Source organism: Lampetra planeri, chromosome 19 (assembly GCF_965212315.1).
Source record: "Lampetra planeri chromosome 19, kcLamPlan1.2.h2, whole genome shotgun sequence".
NCBI classification, from domain to species: domain Eukaryota; kingdom Metazoa; phylum Chordata; class Hyperoartia; order Petromyzontiformes; family Petromyzontidae; genus Lampetra; species Lampetra planeri.
In genome coordinates, this window is record NC_136125.1 from 10,109,160 (window position 1) to 10,136,726 (window position 27,567).

The following is a 27,567-nucleotide window of genomic DNA, read 5'->3' on the forward strand; positions in this document are numbered from 1 at the left end:
TGAGGACAATGATTTGCATGTATTGAATGTTCACATGTCACATGTGACACGCTATAAGCTACTTCTATAAAGACAATATACCCTTGCAAGCTACGGCATCTCAGGGCGCTTAATGAACGCGACTGAACTGTGAAGGTGCTCAGAAGAGCGAGCGGTACAAACTGCGAGCGCCGCTTTACGTCGGGTGATGAATTTGTCCACCGAGGCGAGCCGCCTTCTCCGCCTGCCGAGCCTCTTGAGCAGCGAGTGCAGCTCCCAGCACGCCTCCCGCTCGTCCTCGCCTCGCCCCCCGCAGACGTCGCCCGCTGGCCTCCGCTCCGTCACTCCAACGCGCTCGCCGGGTGCTCCTCGCTCGCTCGGCATCTCTGGGCACGCGTCCGCGATCGGCGCCGGCGAGCGATCTCTTCTCAGCTGGCAGCCGTGAAACTTGCCGCAATCCTCTGCCGCAAGAGAGCGCGGTGCCGGTGCGGCGACGATCGCCACGTTGGCAGCGTGCCGCCGTTGCGGTGACGTTTTGTCAGCGCACTTTCCTGCCGCTTCGTCGGTTGTATTTTTAACGGCGGGTTCGAGCGCACCGTCCACCGGACTTATGGCGACACTTTTTGCGGACACGTTGCCGGCATCGTTCGTCGCTTTCGCGTCGTCGTTGCATTCCGATTCGGCCGTCCCGCTTTCAACACTGACCGGAAATCTTTGCTTGTCAATCGAGGTACCGTGGGTACCTTTGTTGGAATTCATACCGACCGTCTGATCGATGTATATCTGTTCATTCGTGTCCCGTGGCACGCAGGACCCCCTTGCGCTGTGCACACCTTCACTTTCGTTATGCCCCTGCCAGTCTGGCCGCGTGCCGGGCACCTTGCAGAGGCCTGCTGCTCTCACTGCACACGACTCGGACATTGCCGCAGGGCAGTCAGCGAAGTGCACCCTCCGTTCGTCGCGACGCCCGTCACCCCGAAGGAAGTCGCAACGTTCGGACTCCCTGCGTCTATCGGGAATGTCCAGATCCTCCACATCACATGAACGGTCTGCTCTCGCATCCGCTGCCACTGCTTGGCTGCCAAGCTCTCCGTGGTTTTGCCGGAAGTCTCCAGGCTCCGCACCGGATGTCCGTCCTCCCTCCGCGTCCGCGGAAGCCACCGTCTCCCAGAAGACAACGTGAAGTTGCTCCGGAGGGACGCTCACCTCCTTTCTCTCCACGCAGAAAGGCCCGTTCAGATCGTCGCACTCCAGCCACGTACCTGCCAGCGAGCACAACCGACACGCTGCTCAATTCTGCGTTGCGTCCCATTGTCAGAAACACATTTGTTAACTTTTATTTCGCTTATGCAGCAACTGTTGCGCTCCCATATTCAACCCACACAATGTAAACACGCGCTAAGTGCATTTTTTTTTTTACAAACACACAAGCTCGCTTCAGAACAACTAGTGAAAGGCGAACATGATGACGAATGTCATATAAATCACCGTTGAAGCAAGTCGCTTTGTTAATTAATAAATGCCACTGACAATTGATTTAAACCCTTTCAAAGGCCCACCTATCAAAACAAAGTATTAAAGCTGCCATAGCTGCGGGTGCCGGGGTGTCTCCGGGGGCTAATGTGCCGTGGCCGGGTACCCCTGCCAGCATGCGGAGGGACCTCGAGATCAAGCCACGGGGCAGACAAGTGAAAAATTTACGTTGCCTTGTCAGTCTGAAAAGCGGCCGGTGTCGGGAGCCGGACACGGCGCACTCCACGAACACGGCCACAGATCTCCCCCTTCCCTCTCCCTGTTCTCTCTCTCACATCCTGTTCTTCCCTTTCTCTCCCTTGCCCTTGTCTGTTTGTCTCCTGGATCGTAGCGAGGGGTGATTATTGCTAGGCTTTGTTATGCGCCCGATGCCTGGACGTCGCGTGCCCTGGTTCTCCGCTTTCCTCACATTTGTTGTTGTAGCTGTAGACAATATAAAATCAAGTAAAAACACAACCGCATGTGGATAAGACGTATAGGACACCATCTAATTCTTTCTGCAATTTTTCAGACGCCAAACTCAGCGATGGCATGTGGCTGTAAATAAAAAAAAATTACGCTTTTAAATATACCGGTAGGATTAGAAATTAAGAAAACATCAAGCGTTATTTTTAAAATGTTCATGCTTTGAGAGATAATAACCGACGCTCTTTGTGGATGTGTCATTTCCCATGATGAAAATATGAAGATTCACTGCTGGCCGTGTGGGTCATTGGGAGTTCTTACGGAATTTCAGTACCGGTTCAGATATCACTCGCCACTGATGCTAGCCGTGACCAAAAATCGAACTCCGATCACCGGGTTCAAAGCGCAGTGTGAGAACCACTGCGCCCATCGCTCTTAACAACTGATGCTAACTTAGCACTTGATTTAAAAAAAGATAACGTAAAAAGGGCCCCAAAAACACAGTAAAATTGAAATGTGAACTGAACCGCCATCTGTGTACTCTCAAAAGCTTCAGAGGACTGTGATTTTCATTAAAATGATTGCCCGTTACAGAGTGTGAGCAGGACGCGGGAGAGAAACCGACTATGCGTGTACATGATGGAAAGTTGCAGTCCTCGCATTGTGCCAATAATAAAGACATCATTTTATTTTGGTTGAGCAGCTGAGCTCATGTCTTTAGGTTTGAAACACAATCCCTGGCTGCGGTATTGTCTGGCAGCCAACATGATTAATGCCAATTTGACGTTTAAAACAGCCAATATAAGTGTGATATCTAAAAAACACAAATGTCTCAAGCAATTTGCACCTTATCAGTTGCAGACTTAAAAAAAAAGTTTTTAAAATTCCTGCTGTAACCATATGCTGTACTGTACAATCATCAGACACTTTAAATAGCATTAAGTGCTTATCTACATTTTTCTATGCAACGTATTTTATTTTAAAAACAAAACTTAAGCACTTGTAGTGTGTTAGTGTATGTACAGTTTATGGCCCTTTATCAATTCACTGCTGGATGAAGGCCTCCCCACGATGTCGGTCACAGGGGGTTGTTTGACCATACTTCACTACGCCGGTTAGTGCGGGTTGGTGAGGGGGTAGCATCAGATATCGCTCGCCACTTCACGTTACCCACGGTCAGGAACCGAACTCGGGCATCTGGGTTCATGGGGCAGCGTGTGCCTTCCACTGCAACACTGTCCCTGTCTCGCACTGTACAGATACCCCTAACAGGATGCATATCTCGCAAATACAATGCGCTTCGGCATAGAGCGGTGGAGAATAACGGCTCAGTAAAAGTACGAAACGTCGTTTTCACACCAAGAGAGGTATTTTCTTACAGCCCCGCAGATCTTGCAATAAACGCTGCACATAAACGCTCCGGAAATACGACTCGCATACCAGAGTTCAAAACATATTTCAAGTGGTGTTTGTCATCCCTGGCTCTGTTTTTGTTTTAATGACGTTGGTGAACATTACTGCAAAAAAACTACTGCACTGCACCCAACCACAAGGGAGAGCTGGGAGCTTAGATCCAGGCAGAGGCAGAGCGAGAGAAAAAACGTCCCCTTGGTTCGGGCGACCCTGAAATTTCAAGCTTGTTCAATAGGGGCCTGCATTAATAATAAAGGAACACACATTCAGTGAATTTTCTCTGGTAAATATCAATAAAATTAAATTTTTGGGGGAGTTTCAAGGGAATGATGGGTGGGGGGAGGGGCAAATGCCCCCACTGCTCCACCCCCCTGGCTCCACCACCAATGGGTTTAGGGAACATGGTCCCACGTGTGGCAGGTGGAGGTAAACACTGGGCACCGATTCCAGTAGAGCTAACCGGATCAATGCGCCGCGGTGGCTAGGAGATGTTAACTACCTTGCCTGGTATGCAGGAGGTCGTGGGTTCGATCCTGACCCTGGCACCTGTTGTATATTTGAGTTTGCATGTCTCTCTCTCTCTCCCCGTGGTCATGTTGACTTTGCTCGGGGTCCTGCCCGTTTATTCCTCCACATTTAGGAACATGCGCTAAGAGTATAGGGCTGATCTTGCTTTGAAGCTTTCGTGACTGCACGAATCCATACTCTTTGGTTCTTTTGGTAAAGTCACGTAGGTATTGGGCTGCTATAAATTTCCACACGATAAGCCACTTCGTTGATCTATCAATTGTGGCCAGATCGCTTCTGAAAAAGAGCTATATAGCTCAGTGGACCTTACCTGGTAAAATAAGAAAAAATAGTTTAGTTTATAGTTTAGTTTCAATGCCACACAAGTCGGGTTTTTAAAGCATCAAGGTGGGATGAGCGAAAGGTTTTGTACGTTAGCAAATGAGGGGGTGTCCTCGAAAAACTTTCTAAACCACATTTTATTTTTTATTCAATAACCTATCATGGCTTCATTGAATCATTTGACAATCCACTCATATTGTCAAGATGAAAAACATCCTTGATCTCGAGGGCCCATCATGTGTTATCTGGTTCCATGCCATCCGCGCTTCCGTCTTGGCATTGCTGAAGAAAGTGCGTTACAATGAATGAGCTTAACGATTCACTTAATTCTCCTGCTCTCAACAAAACTTAACTTCCTCGACGATGGAGCTATTGTGGGTTGTCATGTTTTGTTTTCCAGGACGGCCCTTGAATCAGCTCTCATGCTGCTAATGAATGAGACCAAATGAACGTGACTCATTTATTATTCATAATGGTTGTGGTGTTTCCATTATATGTTTAATAATATCATTGATCACTCCTATTTAAAAGAGCATAGGGTGACACTCATCTCCATGTTAAAGCCCTGAGCCAGGAGTGAACAATCCACATTCCTATGGTGCAGGAGAGTTTTTTCCATAGGACAACCACAGCGACCTTCCCACAGGGCGGTACTCATTTTATTGAGCCCAGAAGAATGAGCGGTTGAGTTGACTTCGGACTAGGATTTTAAATCGCAACCTTCTGACTGCAAACCATACTGATCGCTGCAGCACCCGGCTGGATTTTAAACATGCATACCGTGAAAACTTACAGCCCTTTGTTAATCCACTGCTGGATGAATGCTTTGCAATGCCACTTGGCCTTGAGTTGTTTGAACATACTTCATCACGCTGGCCAGTGCGGGGATGGTGAAAGACATTGGCTCCAAGCCTGGTTCAGATGTCGCTCGCCACTGATGTTAGCCGTGGTCGGGTCGCCACATTCATAGTGCGGGGTGCTGACCGCCGCATCGCCGCATCGCCGCTCCACCGCATACACAATTTATGGGGCGGTATATATTTGCAATATTATGGAATTAGGCATTTGTCCTGAATTTAAAACATTTCTCATCTCACTATTTGCTGTATTTTACACCGGTGCAAGAAAAGGAAGAAATTGCACATCAGTCGGCACCACCACTAGCGCCGTTTGATGTTCGCGGTGCACGCACGACCGCGCTGTGCAGCGCAGGCTGCCCAGCGTCACCGCCTCCCTCTCACTCTCGCTTCGGAAACTAAGGCCAGAAGATATTCAGCTGTGTTACAAAAACCACATGTATCTGTTACAGATTTTACCCACCGCCCCCCTGCCTCTCCCTCCCACCCCTCCACCCCTGAACATCCAATTAGAGTTATTAATTCTTTAATTTACCAAGCATTAATCAAGGGAAGCAAGCAGAAACAAATCTCGGATGATGTATCTCGCTTTCAAGAAAATAGCTCTATGCCAACACCCACACGAGGTCCATTTTATTAGCTAGGCCTATACAAACAGCCACTTAAATCCAGGCAGACACCAGGCAAACTTAAAATGGCTCTCAGCCTCTCTGCCAACAAAAACTCAAAGGGCAATTACAGAAGATTTCATGGAAATGCTATCCGATTCCCATCTCTTTTGAAGGTTTCTAACCCTAACCGAACGCACGGAGGCCGATTGGAGAATTGAAGGAATGGTGGGGAAACAAATTTGGCGAGCGCAATTTCAGCACAAAATGCAAATGAAACTACAGTCTGCGCTCCGCAAAAGACATTACCCAGGCTTAAGCCGGCTTCCCTTTTCCTATCATTACTCTTAGTTAGCCCAAAAAAACCAGACAAGGCCCTTGTTTGGTCGGCATTTGTGAGACGGAGCAGACCTGTTTTGATTGCTTCGAGCACACTGATCATGCGTGCTGCTATAATGCAGTGTCGTCCCCCCACTCCTGTCGCATCGAACTTAATTGATACGGTGCCTTCTCAGCCGGGCACTCGCAACGATCATCGCCCAACCCCGCAGACCCCCCATAAAGCAGGGATGATTCGCTTAAGCGCACACCTCTTCTGCAAGTTAATTTTCAATACCGATAAAATGCATCGCATTTACGACCGATTCGTTCCAGTGCTTCGACAAAAAAGCCGCGCATCCCCGCATCGTTGCAATTTAACCCTCGCGCGTTGGAAAAGAAATGCACGTTGACATTCTTCGAGGTCGCATTGGTCAGACTGATATAAAACACATCCATGTTCGCGCAAATATATACGCTCCAATATGCGCCTGTGCTGTCCCTTACGCTATTGGAAATGTCAGCCCCGGCACACGTGGAACATGATAAATATCATGATGATTAATAATAAGGGTAATTCTAATAATTACTATCGATTTGATGTCTACATATTTAGCACATAAACTAATCTCTTCTTTAATTTGTCTGTACAATTATTATTTTTTTACAGACAGCTCACATGTTAACATGCACACTCTTGTAGAGCAATACTAATAAATTGCAGCCGTCTGTAAAACGAATGCTGGATGAAGGTCTCATCAAACTGTGCCGGTCAAACGGTTTGTTTGACCATACGTCACAACACTGACCGGTACAGTTTGGTGAAAGGGGACCAGTTCATATATCACTTCGCCACAGATATTAACCATGGCCGGCATTCAAACTCAGGTCACCGGGTTCAGAGTTTCAATGCGTAAACCACTGCCCCAACACTTAAAAAAAAAACTATGATGAATCGGCCGTAAATGAGACTGTGAGAGATTGCAACGGTGCAGGGATGCCTTTATCCAGCAGTGGATTGACCATAGCTGAAGATGACAATTATGACGATGATGATGATGATGAAACGAGACTGTGCAAACTTAAGAACTGGAGGAGCACCATGCCTGGACAGAGTCAATCCAAGAGCCACAAGCTTTAAAAAAAAAATCCCTCTCTCTCTCTCTCCATTCACTTGGTCCACTCTTTGGCTGGACGTTGATGCCCAAATGATGGCGTGCAAGCTCTTCATCTGTTAGTGCGCCGATTTATGGGTGGGTTTCTGGTTTCACTTATAACACAAGGGAAAATGCTTTCAGCGGAGGCACGCAACGGCGTGCCATCAGCGGCAAGTAAAATTTACGCGGTATGCAAAGATTTCGGCTGCGGGGACAACGGGACTGGGCTGATGGCGCGGAATGTTTTACTGCAGCTACGTTTGTCTGTTCGCTTTGTTGCGTACGTCATCGGAAAAACAATTTCGGGCCACCGCCCAACAAACAATGCATCGAACCTGCCCATCAGTCTAACAAGGCAGCGCATGTGGCCTTGCCACTTGGACGATTCTGTGTTCCTAAACGCTCCGAAGGATGCCATTGTCACAACTAAAATACATTTCTAGAGTTGAGGAAAATAGCAAGTGAATTATATTGTACCCGAATAATGCACGCACTTTGTAAAAACACTGCTTTCTTGCTGATTTCAGCTAAAGCGCACACGCTAGTACAGTGAAAAAAAATAACGGTTCAATAACATTCTGCTCTCAGAATATGTACAACCGAGGCATGAGCTACATTTATTTCAATTCCCTTTGACTGCTGTTTTCAAACCGAGGCCTTAAGAGGCTTGAAGGCTGCTGAAAGGCTACACTGACAATAAGCCCGCGGTCTATTGTAACTGTATTTTGGCCCATATATTTGTCATGTTGAATTTTACTGGAGAGCTCCCTATAATTTGTATTGCTAAAGTGATGCATGGATGTGCAAATGTGGCCACGCTCTCACTGTTAACAATCAGAGGCAATATTTCATCGTGTTGTTTTACTTCCTTACCCTCCACAGAAGGTATTCCCGTGCATATTTCCACAAGCCACACACACGTCCTGGCCTTACAGTGCAAATTAAACACCGCGAGGCATACACAGAGGCATTCATACACACATTGTGGTTTTGCCAGCACGAATGCATTAGATCACACACTACACTCCTGCCCCTGACTCAAGGTACTCGGGATGGGCATAATATATGACGATACTACAATCCGTCACATGATGCGAGATCTATCATCATCGCATCGCGCGATTTGGAAAATGCCGTAATATCATGGTTATCCTTTGATTATTTTATTTTATGTAAAATATTACATTCCCTGGCAGAATATGTACGGATTAATAAACACAATAATTACTTTTCTAAATATATATCAAGTAACGATGCAAATTTGTTTTAAAAACGAAACGTTTTCCATATATCATCATCAGTTTTACAGCTATCTTACTTAAGTATTGTGCAACTGACAGAATGTGTGTTAAAACATTACAGATTGTAAATTTGCTAAGCTTAAACGACTTATGGCAGGGTTCTGTTGAGTGAACTGCAGTCACCGAACTCCACTCAAACTGGAAGTACAGCAAAGGACAAAACCAATATAACAACGATGCAATTATAAAGTTATCGGAAACTAATTTGCAATCGTGAAAAAAATGAATAGCGTATCGAGTAAAACGATACCGCGGCGGTGACTGAACGAGCTTCCCCCCGAGTTCGCAGTGGTGGGTTGAGTGCCGTTCGAATTCGCTGCGAGGAAGCTGAGCGTTGGGGGGGGGAGGTCACAGATGCAGACACTCGCACACGCAGGGGAGCAAGCGAGCGAGCGAGCGAGCGAGCGGTGGGCGGGCGGCCGACACGCTCCCTAGCCCATGAACCAAGCGGGTTGGTTGGTAGGCACCACCTGGGACGGAAAATACTATCAGTACCCACCATTTGCCATGTACACCAATGGACGGTATCCACTATTTCGATTTAAAGCTTTCGTGACTGCAGGGATTCATCTTTCTTTTTATTTTTTGAAACTCTGTGGATTTTTGTCATAGCGTACTTTTTTTTTTACAAAATTCTCCATCAAGCATGTTACGGCACCCTTCTCCAGCAACATTTCCCCCACAAAAACCACTATCAGAGGCATTTGTGCCCTAGAAATAATAATACTGCAGAAAAATCACTGGGGAAAAATTTTTGTTCCATTCCGTGCGGTACCAAATAAAGCCATTTTTGGGTCAATGGCTTAAGAGGACCCCTTGGATCGTTACCGTTTTGCGAGCGGATCCAAGCGATGAAGTGGTCCGGATGAGTGCGGTACTGGATGAACGCGGACACGGCGTAGGCGGCTCCCTGGTGAGTGAAGCTGTACTTGTCCATGTCCCCGTGCGCCATGCCCATCTCAAAGTGCATCACGGTCACCGGCGCAAGCCTGCGAGCGAGATTTCAACAGGGCACTTCAAGCGCCTCAATAATGGACGCGAGGTTGCCCAATTTAAATAGTACACTCGTTTAACTTGTTCCTCCTCTATCTCTATGGCAGATTATTGCGCGTGCTTTAGCCGTTGTAGCATGAACTGATGAGCCTAAAACATCACACAAACTCCGGTCATCCTTGCGCTTTCAGATGCGCTTCTGCGGCCGTCCGATTAGCATGGTTGGTTACGTATGGTGCGAAAAAAATTCAACATCTATACAAACTCTTCACCGGTCATGATCTTTCGTGAAATACTTTTTTTATCGTACACTGCAAATTGACTTGTGCAATGTAGAAGAAATTATGTGGGAGCTTTCATGTTCCCCTATCAGAATCAGAATATTTATTCATACTGGAGGAATCCGATGAGCTACAAATCTCTTAGCTTCCGATGGCCTCTACATTCACAAAATGAGAGTGGTCCACCAGCACAAACAAATAAAACTCAACACTTTCGGCCTCATAACAACAAAACAATAAGGCCCACATTGTTTCATATTTACGTGGGATTAAGCATTTTAGTTAAATTGAAGAGACGAGTTAATAAACAAAGAAACAGCAAACAGGGGGTCACCGACGACGCCATTGTCAAAGCAACATCATTTCAAGTGCAAACAGCAAGGGCACGTCACAAGAACTGACAAGAGATGATGAATAAAATGTCCGATGAGACAAAGCGAGAGGAGGCAGAGGGAGCAGAGGAAGACAGCGGAAGAGACGGCAGCAGTCAGGGGACGTCAAAGAAATTGAAGTCCACTGCTGGGCAGGAACAACTCAGGAAGGGAAGGAATCGAAGAAAACTGAGGAAGCCTTTGACCAGCAGTAGGAAGTTCTAGGCTAACAACAAAATCAGAGAAAAACCCAAAAGGCTCACACGTCAGGCAATGACCATTTTTAAGCGGATTCAGCGTAGGAAGACCTGACTTCTTTCTACCTGTGCCAATGCAGACGTCGCCGCTGCCCTTTGGCCTGGCAGTGGCTGCAGGTGCCCAGGTGAGTGGCGTTGAGCGGGTGCCAGTCTGACACCACACTGGGAAAGGTGACCAAGCAGCTGGAATCCCTGCATCGCAACCAAGGAAGAAAAATCATCCCACGTGCGTGGAATCTGTAACCACTTGCCAGCATGTTTTTGTCCCCAGATGTGTTAAGTGACGATGTTATGTTCCAAGACACACAACAAGATGACGTCACAAGCAATGATGTCATGGGGAGAGGGTGGTAGGAGATGTCCGTGCATGGCGCGTGACACTATCGCCTTGGCCAAAAAGGCGCTTTTTTTTACTGGGCAACCCATCAGTAAAAAATATCAATTTGTCCGATTTTCTCTAAGGCTAAGTCCCTAAGAGCAATTCAACTTTGTACGGATTTTTTTATTGGCACTGGGTCATATTTAAGACAGCTATTGTGATCACACGTTACGTACACATAGACTGGCAAGACAGAGCTAATGTCTGAATGCTTTCAAGTTTCAACTTCAGTTAATGTGAATCATTAACGAAAATGCAGGGTCAGCATGCCGTGCATCACGGCCTGGCACTTGTCATTAGGCTAACACAGCCCTCGATGTACGAACCATGATTATATAAAACTGGGGGGGGGGGGCTGCAGGGAAACACTCGTCTCGATCACAGTGTATAAATACAGATCTTCTCCGAGCTGGCATATTGCTAAGCTATAAACCATTGTAGTGTAAATATTGAATTGGCACAAGCTTGCAATCACAATAATGTAAATATTTTCAAAGCTACAAAATATTTGCCATGGAAATTGGGTGCGGAGCTGCAAATCAGTGTCTTATATAATTTTAAGAGGCTTCTATAAAGCTCAGCAACTCACTTTGTATAAAAAGAGAAAAACTACGGTAATGTACTGCGCTTGATAAGAGCGAGAGCCCCAACTTAAGGGATTAAAAGCACTGAAGACTCGAAAACAGGCCGTGCAATACAAGCTTACACATACACTTACAAAAATACCTCCTTCTGGAACTGAATGTGCCATTGGTGGACCAATGGAATGACTACGGTGTTTTGTATTAGAATGAAGAGGACAATTCATTTACACAATTCGTAGGGTCTTTTAAAATGCAATCAACGTCACCGCATCAACAAAACCGAGTGGTTTGCTATCTAATCTATTTCTACATATTCAAGAGCTGTATTATTTTTTTTAACACAGACCGTCCACACGTTAACGTGCACACCACAGTAAAATAATACTCTACAGTCCTTTGGCGAATGATATCGGGGCGGAGAGAGGTTGACCAAACTTCACCACTTTGGTCAGTGCTGGTCAGTGCAAGGTAGCGTGGTGGCTAGAACCAGTTCAGATATCACTCGTCACCGATGCAAACCACAGTCGGGAACTGAACTCGGAGCTGAGCCGTGGTGCGGTCGTCGCCTAAAATAAAATAACGTTTGAAAATAACAAAAATTGTACTGTAGAGCCATTACAATTAAGGGCATTACACAACCTTAGCAGCTATTATGCAATGACATGCCGTGTAAAGATGCTTTCCACCAATAGGTGGCATAGGCTGTATGGAAAATTGACGATGTTCAAGCTGCGATCGTCTTTCCTGCCTTCTCAAGTCCCCCCCCCCCAACCCCCCCCCCCCACACTGTATTGGGTTTGTTACACACATCACATTGAATAAATCAGGAATTTAATCAAACAAAGCTGTGAAACTCAAGTGAGATCTCCCTTCCTGTGGCTCCATTCAATTTCCATGGAGGATATTGTAAAACACAAAAAAATCCTTCAATTGGACCTTTTTTCCCATTTGTAAAAAATAAAATTGCAACAAAAAAAACAAGAATCCATTCTAGAGACGACAAGAAGGTGTATTGCAAGGGAGAAATGCATATATAAAAAATAAACTTTCGCACCTTGTATGCCTATTATAATCCGTATTAGCTTAGCTGCGGTTTGTGTGTCGTAATTTGAAAACATTCAGGCATTGCCAAAGCAATGGATGTACTTTCTGTCCATAATCACTAAGGTAACATGGTGTACTTTGTAAGACCCCACGTGAAATACAGACTGTTTTGAACGCGACAAAAGGGAAAAATTTACATGCATAAAACAACTCATAAACGAAGGTTTGAAATACATTGCATTGGTTAAAAGCAAATACAAGCAAAACTTAATTCTCCATCTCCAAATATAGATTCAAAAACATATATGTTTTAGTCCGTCAGCCTTTTCAGACAAATATGATCCAGCAGAATTGTTTAAGCAATCAAACTCTGGAGCAGTTTCGACTTTCGAGGTCTCAGCCACTCAGGCTTGTTAAAACCAATGCTGTACATGTTATTTACAAACACGCTCCACCGTTAAATACAAAAAAGAACGATTGTATACACACTGATTATGCGTTACTCTGGATGACTGTGCGTTTAAGCATAATAAGAGCATATATAAGCGAAAGTGAATCCACATATCAGCATCATTTAACATGTTAGTCTCAGATGCCGAGCGAGTGGGAGAGCGCTGTCGTCGACTGCATGGAACAGGTCACTTAAAGGGATCTCAGAGGTAGCTCTGTCATATCCGCTTCCGTGGGCACCCTTCCCCGACACCAAGGGTTGCACTGCTCTGTGCGAGTTCCGAACGGACACTGCCGTTCGTGACATGACACCGATAGCGCGAAACGGGGTACAATTGGGGACGTATTTGAGAAAAAAATATTGGAATACTCCGATGTGCTTCTCACTGGAGAGAACACCGAAAATAAAGTAGCATTCCTTGACTTTCTAGACACCCGGCGGCAAGCGGTTCAAACGTGAGTTACCACCGTGGCTATACCACGAGGGCTTACTATCCTCCACATGTTTGCAGGGGTCTTTGATGAAATCTCATTTTGGTATCGAGCTACCCCTTGCAGGAACCACTGTTCCAGTACCGTTCACTTTTTTGTAATATCACAAGCATTTATGAAAGTCATGAAAATGTGACCCAAAAAAAGGCACATCAAAGGCCAGTTCTTCAAGCTGGGTCTGGATATATTGTTTTAAATCTACGAATAGATTTTAATCCAAACCATAGCTGTAAATCATAGGATATTTCTAAATGGAAGAATTCGTTCAAACGTAATCAGAATTTTGGAGAAGTTCAAATATGCATCACTGTATACCTGTTGTAATGATACATCCGTGTTATAATTCTACTTGTAACGTTACATTAAAAACCGAATGTTCTTCTGTTTGAACAAAAAATAGTAAAATGAACCCGAATGGAAATTGTTATTGTTTGATGAAATCGTCAACAATTTCAAGCATCTGCATTATATTTGGAATTTTATAAATTAAACATGTGCTGAACACTTAAACCCGACCGTGGGCGAGTGTGAGCCAAACTTAGCTGGCCATCACTCGTCAACTCAGTTTACTGACAAAATGCAAATAAATTATAGGGCATGAAAATACAATAATAATTTAAGGCACATGTATACACGTGCTGCGGAGCGGTGGCACATCACTATGAACCTGGCAACTTGAGTTCGACTACCGGTCACGGCTAACAATGGTGACGAGCGATATCTGAACCGGTGCTGGTTACAAGGCCGTCCATGGTGGAGGGGGGGGGGGGCCGGGGCAACTCAACTCTGTGTGCGATGCCCCCCACCCACCCCGATACCTTCAAACTAAACCGGGATTATTGCATCTGACACCGTGACGTCGAGGCGTGGAGCCCCCCAAAGCGCGGGGCCCGGGACGCTCACCCACGATTCTCCGTTACCCTAAAGGACGGCTCTGGCCAGGTGCCACATCTCACTTCATCAGCATGCGCTGACAAGTGTGGTGAAATATGGTCCAACAACCCCCCCTATGAAACACACAACGTGGGGAAGCCTTCATCCAGCAGTGGATTGACAAAGCCCTGGCTGGTCTTTTTGCAAATATAGAAACACAATTTGCAATGTAACCTGGATTTTTACCACATGTAAATGCAATAATATATTTTTAAACAAGCCAATGATCCCGCATATAATCTTAAACTGTAGAGACAAGTGCTGTTAGCAAGCACCTATCAGACATACACACTCGCATACATATTGGAAATGCATATTGTAAATATTGAAAATGTGTGAAAAACATGTTGCAAAAAAGTGCAAAGTGTTTTATTATTATTCACAGAACTTGGCATAGTCAGCGAATATTCTTACTGGCGCCTTGATTCCTTTAAGCATGCGTGACAGTGCGTCTCCCAGGAAAAGCTCTGCAGGAACAACTCCTCCAGCTCTTGGGACTCCCGCAGCAGGAGTGGGAGGGCAAACACTGGGCTCTCGTTCTTGCCTGCACAGGTAACGATCACACGCGTTCACGAAAACACACACACACGTGACAAACACTCAAGCACGCAAACACGCGACACATGTCCACGCACAGATGCGCACGCAACACGCGACATCCACGAAAACACACACACGTGACAAACACTCAAACACGCGACACATGTACACGCAAAGATGCACACGCAACACGCGATATCCACGCAAACACGCATACACACGTCCACGCAAACACGCGCACGCGATACACATCAACTCTCGCAAACGGCGCACGTTCGTTCTGCACGCGTTTCGAGCGCGCGCATCTCTCCACGCGCTTTAACATTTTCACCGCGCTCTATCCACTGCTGCGTGAAAATCAAATGCAACGTTTAAAACTATACGGTTAACTCGTGATTATCCATAAGCGGTGCGTCTTGAATTGCGGATTAACCGTGCTTGTGAAAAAGTTCATAAATGATTTCCTTGCGGTTTATTTATTAGCTGCTCCTCATTCATCGAGCCTCAGTGACTCAGTGCCGCCCACGTGACCGCAAATGCGCCAGCAAACGAGCCGATTACTTCAAGAAGCAATAGCAGATCGCAAACTATATGTCTTCCAGGCCCTCCCCTTCACCGCCCCCTCCTAATTCTACATCAATAAACAATAAGTATTTGAAGCTTTCGTGACTGCAGGAATCCATACTCTTTGGTTCTTTTGGTAAAGTCACGTAGGTAGAAATTAAACAAAATAAATCACGACGTTTCGGACGCAACACAAGCGCCCGTCTTCAGGTCAAAACCGTGTTAGCCGCGATGTCTGCTACGAGCAGCACGATGTCTGCTGCCTTGTGGATAATCGGAGTCTGTGCCTTGTGAGGCAGCAGACATCGCGGCTCTCGCGATTTTCACCTGAAGACGAACGCTTGTGTTGCGCCCGAAACGTCGTGATTTCTTTTGTTTTATTTCTACCTACGTGACTTTACCGAAAGAACCAAAGAGTAGAAACAATAAGTACATTTGTACAGCCGAATTGCCATGTTTTGCATTCTCCGTGTTTCTGATTTATCCCGGTCACCATTGCCATTAACCAGAAGGCCTCTTATCCACATCGCTATTATCAGCGACTCCGATTATCCACAAAAAAAACTGCAGGGTCTTTAAAACAAAATTCCAATTTTCAGCGATCATCTGTGATTTTTTTGTCCACATCGATAAACGAAAAGAATAACACCGCGGTTTTAACAGGATCCGCGGTATTGATCTCCCACATCGCCTCGTAGGAGAGTGGGTATCGTTACATTGCGTATCATACGGTTGAGTGAAGACCTTGGAAACACAGGCTCGACGTGGGGGTCGCACTGCACTGCGCCACATGTGCAGGCACGCACGGAGTCAGCATGAAGTACTTACTACTCGGCATGTTCAGCCCGGTGCAGTTTGGCAAAGGTTTACGGTAGAAGCGAGCCAAAGTTATTTCACTCACACGCACAAGAGGTGTCCGTCCGGCATTCTACCGGCTTGTTTACACTGTACACTTTAACTTGTCCTGACCCTTTACAAGCATACGGCTTTCTTCACCACCACTACCCCCCCGCACCCCCGATGAATATTGTAAACGCAAACACTTCAACATATTTTGGAAACAAGCCGATTTCCAAAATATTCACAGTTAAACCGTTAACTTTAAAACATAAACATGTTTTGTTGCTTAATAACATTTCCCGATAACGTTCTGGCCAACGGTTTTGATGCACGACGCCAGGGTTTGTTTCGCCGAATGAATGCTCGACGATTGTGGTCTTAGTCAATAATTATACTCAATCCCTATAATTTATTGAAGAAAAAAAAAACTTGGTAGTTAACAAAAAAAATACTCCCCATTCCTGTAAATTTCAATGTGCGCATACTGCGCGACTTTAAAATAATTATCAACCGCGTTAATCGCCGAGGTTAAGGAAGGAAAAGTTTTCATGAAAAATAAACGACGTTTTTAGACAACTACCTATCCTTTTAGCATTAACAAAAACAGAAATATTGTATGGACAAAACCACAAAAGTGCTTTTGTATTCATTCAAACTATATTTATTTATTCAAGCAAGAACTACGGCAATTTCTAAACGATAAACGTAATAACTCCGAGCAGGTTTACCAAACAAATCTTCTCTCGCGTGTGTCACCGGGTTGCACCGCGCGTCATTTCGGCACGGCGTTCCGCGTGTGCCTCCGTGTGCTGGGAGTTCCTTCGGGAACTGAATTCAAATCAAATCAGAGCTGAATTCAAACACAGTTCCCGGAGAAGCCCCCAGCACGCGGGGCGAAACGTCGGTCGTCGTGCCCACCGACATGCGCTACAACCCCGAAAAACACATCAAGCAGAACAGATTTGACAAATCTATGTTATCGTGCTTTTCAATGGACTGTATGTATGTTGAACTTCTTTCGCGCTGTGCGTAGATAACCGTGCTAATCGGAGGTGCCAATGAGTGGCTGCTGTGGTTCTTGCTTAAGTGTAACACAAATTGAGTTTGAATTAGCACTAAAAATAAACGCACGACGAAAACCTCCACGGAAAATCTTTCCCTTGTACGCGCAAGGCCCAGCACGTTTGTGTTAAAACTTGACCTATAAATTGCCACTTCGTGACAACGGCATGGCAGAGCCAAGTTCACTTCGTTAAAAAGAAGGGTCAGTGCCCTTCGGCTCTTCAGGGCAGCGGGTCGGGGGCGCTATCCTCATAGCCTGGCTTCGCCTCGCCGCCGTGATAATGCAAACCACAGCCAGACGACAAGCCGATAGCGATTTAAACAAACGAGGTGTGCCGAATTCCGCGAGCCTCTCTTCAGGCGCCACCCTTATCAGTGCCACGCACACAACGCCCAGGGCTCGGGCATCCGCTCTCGCTCAGCCATTCCTGAGGCTGAGGTCATCTTTCCGGGCTCCCAGTGGCCACCGCCGCCATAAGGTGGCCTTATCTTGCAGCCAGCCCCGTGGGAGAGGGCAGCTCCCGACTGCCCGCCCTGCCTGCCCGCCAGCTCGCCTGCTGCCCGCCGTTATCCCGCTTAAAGAAAACACGGCGTCGCCATCGATTGCTCGAAGAGTTTTTCTGCATTGCGCCTAGAAAATATTTACCGAAAATGTTTCCAAAGCAACTGAGGTCATGCAGTCACGTGTTTTTTTTATTCCGTCATTATATCGTTCGTAATAGTACGGCTCATTAAATTTGTTTTGGAACTGACTATAATTGTTTTGGGGTTTTTTTTTTTAACTAGGCTTTCTTTATAAAACTCTGAAATTTGCCTTCGTTTACAAGTCACAACCTCCCAAGCATATATGTGATACGTTGTGAAATTGGGGAGGTGTGTGTGCATGTGTATACGTGCGTAGGTTTTCGCTGTTGAGCTGTACAGCTTTCTCCGATGTGTTTTAAGGTTGTGCTGCGTCTTGTCCGACACGACGTCTGAAAGTTCCCTTTCCAGCACGTGGAGCCAAACGTCGGACACCATTCCCAACAACACGCGGTACAGCCCAAACACGCGCGGGAGAGCGATGCGTGTCCGTGAGTGGGAGCGGCAGTGCCGTGGTTAGCACACTGCGTTACCAACCCAGCGACCCAAGTTCGATTCACGCACACGACCAATAACAGTGGCGAACATCTGGACCGGCCCTGGGCATCCCGTAGGTTGACTCGGCCTTAAATGATTACCTCGAGCGGTGTGTAAACATCAGCAATGGGGGAGACAAATGAGGCCGTTTCATTGCGTTGGCCAGACACCCCCTTTCGTGTGCTGTGCCGGGCTTCACACGTGCTAACAGCCCTTGCCTCAACAGCCTGTGTGTAGGCTATACGGGGGATCTTTGTCTTTGTTAAAAAAAAAGTTGCACAGGTCGAACCGTAACGGCGTGGCACGGCACACACATCACCTAACCACAGCATGCGGAGCCGTGTCAGTTGGGAGGGAGCATTTATCTCCACACTCACCTCTCCCACGCAACAGCTTGGCCCCACTCACCAAGTCTCCCCCAACTCCAGCACAAGTTCTTGGCCAAGAAGATCACCACCCCTCTCCGCATGCGAATGACCCTGACTTTTACAACTAATTGACGTCCTATAAAAATTCCACCTGTTCAAAACTGACGCGACCAAAAAAAGGAATCTACGCTCGATCATATATATATATTTTTACAATCATTATTTTTTACGTCAATAATTAACTATATTTCTTATATATCATTCGGGAAACTGTAGCAATTTATTATGCTAGATTATGTAGCTTAATGTTACAAAATGTGTTGTGGAGACTTATTAAATAAATGATGTATGTAGAAGATGTAGAGATAAACAGCACGCATAGTGTGCTGTACAGACAGGCAACTTTTGTCCAAACACTAAATACTTAAAACTCATCATCCTACATCTTTTCATTAAAGCATTGCCATATTCCCTGGCGATCAGTATCCACAATAAATAGAAAACGATGTGTCTGTCAGTTACACAAACATGTACATATACAATCTACAGTTACGTGAAACGGCCTAGAAACGCCTTCACTAAAGGGTGTATTTCTAGAGGATATTTCGCAAGGATTGATGACAGTTTATAGGAAGAGTTCATCCCCTTTTGTTGATTTGACTCCCATTCCCCATTGCGTTTTTTTATATCTTCCCACAACTCTTCCCCTCTCTCCTTTTTCCTGCTCCTTACGAATTCTTCCTACCAGTCTCCACCTTCACCTCCCTCCCTCCCCCTCGCTCTTGTCAATCTATAGCTCCTGAGATCAACAGCTGAGGATCACTACGATATAAGCTTGCTTGAGCCGGTCCCTTTCCGCGGACGTTTTGCGATCACCGCTATCTGCTTTCTGAACCCAGGATTAAAACTCGCGCAGAGATCAAAGTGACCGTAAAGAACCACAACGCAAATCTCGCAGACGCGACAGCTAGCATCTTCCTCTTCCAACCAAAGAAGTAAATAAAATATGGCATTCCTCACTCTCTTCCGCGAAGTGAATGCAAGTGGTTTTTTGTCCGTCCTCGCCTTTCAAAACGCCGCGTGTAAAAGTGACGGCGACTTGCGTTTTAAAAGCGAATAAGTAACGGCTGTTGCTTAGGCAGCACCATTGAAAGACGTATGCTTCGTCTCACAAACGCTCTGCTCAATGTCACACGTGGCAATATTAAACATTAACACAAATTATGACATTCAGCAACCCGGCGTGCAGTAGCCACGATGACAATGGCAGATAACGCTCACCACTCGTCACGAAATAAACGGTTTCTGCAGACCTGCGCGGTAAACATAGTGAAGGGTTACGACACATTTATAAATAACGCGATCTAAACCCAAAAACGTTGATTATGAAAAACATTGGTCGCGAAAGCCTACGTGTTAAACTGATAGTGAATTACGTTAGCGGTTACACTCCAGCAACCCCAAGAGCCAAGGAATAAACCTACTTGTATTGCCAAGTTGTTTAATGTATGGTACGTGTACACGCGCAACCCTTTTGTCAATCCGCTATTGCATGAGAGCCTCTCCATGGTGTATCATAGCGGACAATTTGAACAAGCTTCAACAAGCTGGTCATGTGTAAAGGCAAGGAGCGTAGACGATGCAGCACGGTACAATAAATTTGTCTGCATCGCCCTCAACTGACAACGTTCCATGGTGGCATACGACGCCTGTTTAAAGTGCAATTTAAAACTCCGAATCTTTTTCCCTTTTTCCTTTATCTTTTCTATCTCTTCCTCTCTCCTTTCCGTTGTTCCGCCATTGCCTGCGACACCACAATTATGAGGCCTTACTATGACCATGTTTATGCTGATCGTTGCGCGCTTTCCTGCATTCGTCACGTTAAAAACGTAAAAAAACAGAATTGTAAAAATGTAACCCTCTGAATTTTACACAAAGCGCAGCAACATACAATTCCGGCAGAATGCGGCTGAGTGTGGAGTGCGGTGAATTAAGCTGGCACGCGTACACGAGCAACGCTAACGGATCGACGGGCGCATCCTCCGGGCCGCCACCTGGCCTGGTACGAGCTCACCCCGACTGCTTGAAACATCATAAATTTCTCCCCCCATTCCTACCCATCTCCTCCTTTCCTGCAGAGGCACGAGCCTCCCCCATTCCGCACAGCGATCCGCGCGGCGCTAATGATCTCTGACGCACGTTCGCAAAACCGCATTGCGCCGCGCGAAGCGGTTTTGCGAAATAAATTCCCCGCGTCGCAAACTTTGCACCAACCACATCCGGGCCCAAGGGGAGGATTTTGTTAAAATACTCTCACAATGTTTTGTTGGAGGGGAGTGCGGATATGGACAGGAGAGCTCCCTGCCCACATATCCCGGATTCCTCTGGGGTTTGGATCCATCACTTGACTGTGGCTTCACAACGTAAATCCTGATTTTCAATACCACGATAATTTTTTTCCATCCCCCCCCCCCCAACAAAAGATCAGGGGTGAACTCTGGGCTAAAAGGGATTTGCGATGTAAGACATTAAAAATGGAAATATTTTTACACATGTACTCTACGATGCCAAATTCTAAAACATTTTCTGCTCTTATGCCTGTTTTTCCTTAAAAGGAGCCCCAGTAAGTGTGCAATAGAAGGGTTGGAATTATGCACTGTAAGCGTGATTTACACGCAAATATAAGCGAAGCATTTTTGCATTGCAAAAAGAAAAGAAAAAAACATTTTCAGATCCAGTCTGGAAAATAATAACTTTACATTTCATATTTAAACAATGCCGGTCTAGCAACAACAAGAAAAGCAGTTTGTACACACAAAACTGCTTTTTAACATGTGTACGAGTGTGTAAGTACAGATATGAAGGGTGGTTTATCGAGTGGCCAGCACACTTTGTCACAATCTCAGCAACCGGGTACACAAAGATTCACCTCCACCCTCTCTCTCTTCCCCTGCCAACCCCCCCCCCCCACCCTTAATTCTTTAAATTGTCACAAATTGGGATAGAATAAATTATTTTCCCCACATTTGTACCGTCTAATTTGTACTGCCTGTCTCGTTTGCATTGTCTGTATCGTTTGTTTTATAGTTGTTCCATCCGTATTAAGCTTAAAGCTTAATTTACATGTCATTTGCATGACTCTTAACTACAGTAATTGAGTGTTCCGTGCAGGATCTGGAGGTAGTTGTGAGCGTAAGACTCCATTTTAAATCGCTCGGTCGACAAATCTTTGTTACGTGCCTACCAACAATGTGCACTCGATTCCATACCATGCACACTCTTGCAAATTATTATAATCATTCAGATAATTATCTGAATCTGGCTTGTGCCCCTGCCCCTAGATCGACTCAGCCTCAAATGAGGATCAAGACCAGTGTGATGAGATCTACATTGGATAGATAAGCGATTGGGCACGGTGCTGATCACATCACCCTCTTGTGCATTTCACCAACCCTAATAGATACTTGCTAACAACGTGTCCAGTCTACACAGAAGATGGGAGGAGCCTTGTACATTTGATCCAGCAACAAAACATTTTTTATAAACATTCAAATATTCTGCTGTGAACTTACTTTGGATCCCAGGTCTCCCTTTAGCTGAAAAAAATTGAGTTTGTTTCATTGAATTATCATGTGGTTATAAATTAAGTTCATGGTGATGATGATAAATTACACTGCTACGGTGAAAAAAACAAGCAAGCCTTCCCATAGACAACGATCCAAGCACACATGGCTTTTTAGTGGGTTTTTTTTATTCCCCCACAATACGACATGCAGTTCAGCATTCCAGCCCGTGGTGCAGCTATCGAGTGTGCAGCCGGTGCAACTGCACCGGGGCCCATGGGCTAAAGAGACCGTCTTCCAATCCGAAAGACGTACCGATAAAGTTAGAATAAAAACTGACATACACGAACGTCATCGGAATGGCAAATGGTGAAGGAAATATAAAGGTGCGGCCCTACGACTACCTGTTCATGCCACCGTTTGATGGAAGATTCTCTCTTAGAGGGAGATCTGGAGAGCCCTCTAGTAGGTATTTGGCCTACTTATCTACGCTAGACAGACATCTTGGTAGAGGTGCGAGCACCCACACTCTGCTTCACCGCACACGGCCTGCCGATGGGCTATCTGGGGTACCAAACTTGCACTGCTGGGTCCACAGAGGCGTGGGGAATGAGAGACTTGCCCGTCGTCTCAAGTGCCTCGACGGGAGATAAAAACCAGCGACCTCCAGATTCGCAAGTCCAGCGCAGCGGCCATCACACCACGGCAGGGGGGAGGGGAACGTAATCACGGCAACAACATTTGCCAGCGAATGACAAACGTAAACAACTCGTTGGCGTATCAGGTGAGTCAAAGTTAACGGAACGTAGCTTCCAAACATGTAACTGAAATGTGTTCTGCGGCTACGAATTTCCCAACGTGAAGCTCCCACAAAGCCACTGAGGACCTCCAACTTCCTCTCTCTCTCGCTCCCAAACTCCTGAGCGGGCAACAAAGCGCTGGCTAAGGAAGCCCGTGGGCTGTGCTGAGCAGGAACCCCCACGGGACACCATTACCAGACATTTAAAACCAAAAAGCAACAAGGTTTCAGAACACGCTAACTTTCGCAGAGGATTGCTCACGCACATGACGCTCTTACCGCATGCACCGCTTGAGGCCACGCCGTCGTTCTGTTACAGCTCTCCCACTGCCTGCAGCACTGTGTGCGAGCGCTCAGCTGAAGCCGAATGTAGTCGTCAATTTTCAACTATTGGTTTAAGGAGGAAGGTGATCGTGGGTCGGGGTCGGGGCGCAGAACTGGCACCGCCGAGATCCTGGTTTAAAGTCCATGCCTGCCGCCTGTGATTATACTGCGGTTGTTAATTGTAGTGGATTGACGGTCTCATTCGCACACAACAAAAAAGCCATCACATTTGTGACCAACCATGTGGCTGTGCGTTCGGGCGGGTGGCTCGCAATCAGCAGGGATGCGAGTTCATATCCTGGTTGGGAATTGATTCAGTCAATCATCCCTCTGGGGTTGATAAAATAGGAACCACTTTGTGGAAAAGTTTACAGTAGTTGTCCGACAGAGAAACTTTCCATAGCAATGGGGAATTTCCACCATTGGCTCAGGACTATGAACAGAAGAGCAACACCTCAATGCTAATTTGAGCAAGAAATCACTTTGACATTACTAATGATTCTGCACTTAATTTGGCTAAATTCAAGAACTGAACGTGAACCACATTGGTTTCACTTTTAATGCGAGGTTTATGCCGATTGCGCGGGCACTTGTGTGCCCTGGATTTTGCCCACTTTCCTGCAAAAACGTAAGTAAAAAACATATAAAAATATAACCCTCTGTATTTTACACAAAGCGCAGCAACATACAATTCCGGCAGAGTGCGGAGCGCGGTGAATTAAGCTGGCACGCGTACACAAGCAATGCTAACGAATCAGCGGACGCATCCTCCGGGCCGCCACCTGGCCTGGTACGAGTGGGTAGCAAAGTGCTGCCACCTACTGTGTAGACCAGAGGTCATTTAAAGGGACATCGGATGAGTTATATGACGGGCAATTCTCTAACACGAAGGGTTGCACTGCTCTGTGAGAGACTCTGAATGGATCCATTGTCTCAAGACTTGACAGGGAGAAAACAATCCGTGGAACATTGGGGGAAAAGATTAAAACAAACTATTGATTTAAGGCAGGCTTCTTTGACTCCAGCCTCACACAATCCTTCACAGTACCATGTTTCCATACTTTCCAATCATCGTGTATGTACTGTACAATGTGCAACAGCTTCTTTGCATCATTCAAATGGAGAAGAGTGGTGAACAAGGAAAGACGGACCAGTGGGGAATGTGAGGACTGGAGGTTGACAAATCTGACCTTAAACTAACGATTGAAACAGTGATGGCTCTATAATACTTTAATTTAATATTTGAACATTGCAATCCAATGGAAGAGTAATAGCACGGCAATTCAATGGCTATGAGCAAGCCACGTGGTAACACATGGTAAACCCATTGTGTATAGTTGGGCAATTCTCTGTGAAGAAATATTTTCTGGGATTTATCCAAGAAGAAAAAAAAAATACTCAACAACGAAAATGACCAGGCATACCAAGTAAAAATCTTGTGAAATAAAAAAAAATTAGTCTTGAGACTCAGCAAGACTTTATTCTGACAATTTAGATTTGTAAACAACTGCTGGGACAAACACAACAGAGATTTCGCAATACAGAAATACCTTTTCCAGCCAGAATTATTGGAGGGTGAGAATTATTGGAGGGTGAGAGGGTGAGTCTTTCCGATTGTGGGGAAGGGGGGATATCCAGCATCATCAGCAGCCATGGTCAATCCACTGCTGGTTGGCAAAACACAACTGCATTTCAAGACACTTTGTAGTTTCTTTTGGTTATTATTTAAAATGACCGCTTGAAAGGGAGCCCACAACTTTGCCCGTGTGACTGGAGTCGAGTTATTTTTGTTTACCTAGGAAAGACTTGCCAAGCCCCAGGACTGGTTTTCCACAGAGTCCAACATTGGCACGTTTTGGTCAAATCCAATACTGAGCGATGAGCACGATAACATCGATCAAATTGTTACTGGTTTGTACGCATAAGACTCTAGGGGAATGTGCCTTGAGCGAGCACCTATTATGGCTAACAAAATCCACAAGGAGTTGAGATGGTGGTCACCATCAGGCTTGGCCTTGTCTTCCCAGTAAAGATCTTTGCACAATTGGCTTGGTATTCATTTTAGGCTGAGTCGATCTAGAGGAAAAGGGCCACAGGCCAGATTCAGATACTCTTTTTCCAATAGTGTGCATGAGATGGAATCAAGTGCACATTGTTGGTAGGCACTTCACGACGATTCGTCGACCGTGCGATTTAAAATGGATTCTTACGCTCACAATACCTGCGTCGGATCCTGCATGGAACATTCAGTTACTGTTTTCAGAGTCATGCACGTGATATGTTAATGTTACATATGATTATAAGCTCTAACTCATTCAACACGAAGTGCTTGCAACAAATGAACCACAATACCTTGCTGATCTCGTCAAGGAACATAAACCATCACGTGAACTCCGGTCATCCTCAGAGCGGCTTTTAGCTATTCATCAAACAAAGATGGTCACTGCATCACGCGCTTTCAGATGCACTTCTGCGGTCGTCTGGAACACTCTTCCTTCCGATAATTAAGAAGCCACTGCGGCTATGCACTTTTAAATCTAAATTAAAAACGAATTTCTTTACAACTGCTATTGGTGTCTAGTTTTTTTCCTTCCCCTGCACCTCTAATTAGCACGGTTGGCTACTTATGGTGCGAAAGAAGTTCAACATACATACATTTAGAAACATGCGTTTAGATTATTTCGATTATATGGCTGCTATAAATCTCCATATGATAAGCCACTTCGTTGCGCTATCATTTGTGGCCAGGTCACTCGTGAAAATAAGATAACAGCTCAGTGGACTTTACGTGGTAGAATAAAAACTTTGTTTTATTTTCATTCTTTTTTAGTGATTTGGCTACATTTCCTATACTTTACACTGCAATCGTTTTTTGGATTTTTTTTTGGTTCATGGAATGTTCTGACCCCATGCCAATCCTGGACATCTGTGAAAAATAGCTTTACAGCTCATCGGATTCCTCCAGCATAAATAAATATTCAGATTCTGACATACCTATCATTAGGTCCACATTTTAGGCAGTTGGGGAGGGGGGTCCGGGGGGAGGCAGGGAAGGTGGGGGAGCAGGCACAGGCAAGGCTGCACCTTTACCTTAACCTCTTACCCAGCTGGCACTTGAGTCGCGGCTGCATTGCACTGAAGACCGTCATGCGCACGCCGTGCAGGGTGGCCGTAGCAGCGGCGGTGGCTGCGAGGGATTCGGCAACGGGAGCGGTGGTGGTGGTGGCGGCGGCGGCGGTGGCGGCAGCGGCGCCGCGTGCCCGGTGCCCTTCCGGCAAGCCTGCGAGAGAGAGGCAAGGCGCGCCAAGTCGCTCGTAAGTTACAACAGTAGCCCCCAGCCTTTTCACACGGAAGGCCTGCTTTTGATCAACATTTATTTTACTCCACAGTAAAAAAACATATATATATAGGATTCAATGATAGGCCACGCTGAAATGTCAAGCGCCAATGTGTAACCGGCAGTGGCAAAAGGCTCAGTTATTCCAGACTCAAATGTACGTTTTATATTACTTTGGGCGCGTTGCTTTAATGGTATTGGCACTGTCGTCATCAATACTTATAGTACGCACTTATAGCGTTGTTGTCATTCGCCTGCTGGATGACAGCCTTCCCACTGTGTGGATCATGGGGATTATTTGACCATACTTCCCCATGTTCATAAGAAAGGGACCTTGGTGTTTACACATTTGACATAGAATTCCTGTTAAATGTATTTTAGAAATGCATTCTTTCCCAAAACTTACACTTTAAAAATGCAATCCTTCGAATAATTAGCAACTATAAATACAATACAGTCCGGCACTTATCATTAGTAGAACTAATGTTGACATTACCAGCAAAGGCACCATAATTCTGACACACGTAACGATTATTATTAGTGCTGGTATTGTTGAAATGTTTTCAACAAACAACGTGTTTACACTAAACAAGTGGGGCTGTCACTTGCTTTAAGTGAGACACTGTCAGGCCACCCCTGTTTAGTCTGCTGATATGGTCCAATGACAGGAAGTCTGGCTCTAAGGAGACCTGCCCTGATCATCGTCTGCTTAATAGCTGGTGTGGCGTAACAACCCGCAACCCCACACACACACACTCACACCAGGTTCGCGACGGCCGTTAAAACACCAGGGGATGTAAACTAAACATACACGTGGCTCCACAAAAAAACTCCTCCTTAAAATAAG

General features: G+C 45.8%; 1 protein-coding gene across 6 annotated transcripts in view; it reads right to left on the bottom strand.

The window, feature by feature from the left end:
• Window positions 1-27,567, bottom strand: part of USPL1 (ubiquitin specific peptidase like 1) — a 36,195-nt gene that overhangs the window by 2,545 nt on the left and 6,083 nt on the right. For all 6 annotated transcript variants that reach the window (XM_078602957.1, XM_078602954.1, XM_078602956.1 and 3 more), the window contains 5 exons: window positions 26,487-26,663; window positions 14,619-14,748; window positions 10,389-10,514; window positions 9,249-9,409; window positions 180-1,241 (listed from right to left, as the gene is read on the bottom strand). In XM_078602957.1, the coding sequence (XP_078459083.1) occupies window positions 180-1,241; window positions 9,249-9,409; window positions 10,389-10,514; window positions 14,619-14,748; window positions 26,487-26,663 (1,656 nt within the window). The remainder of the gene's footprint in view (window positions 1-179; window positions 1,242-9,248; window positions 9,410-10,388; window positions 10,515-14,618; window positions 14,749-26,486; window positions 26,664-27,567) is intronic.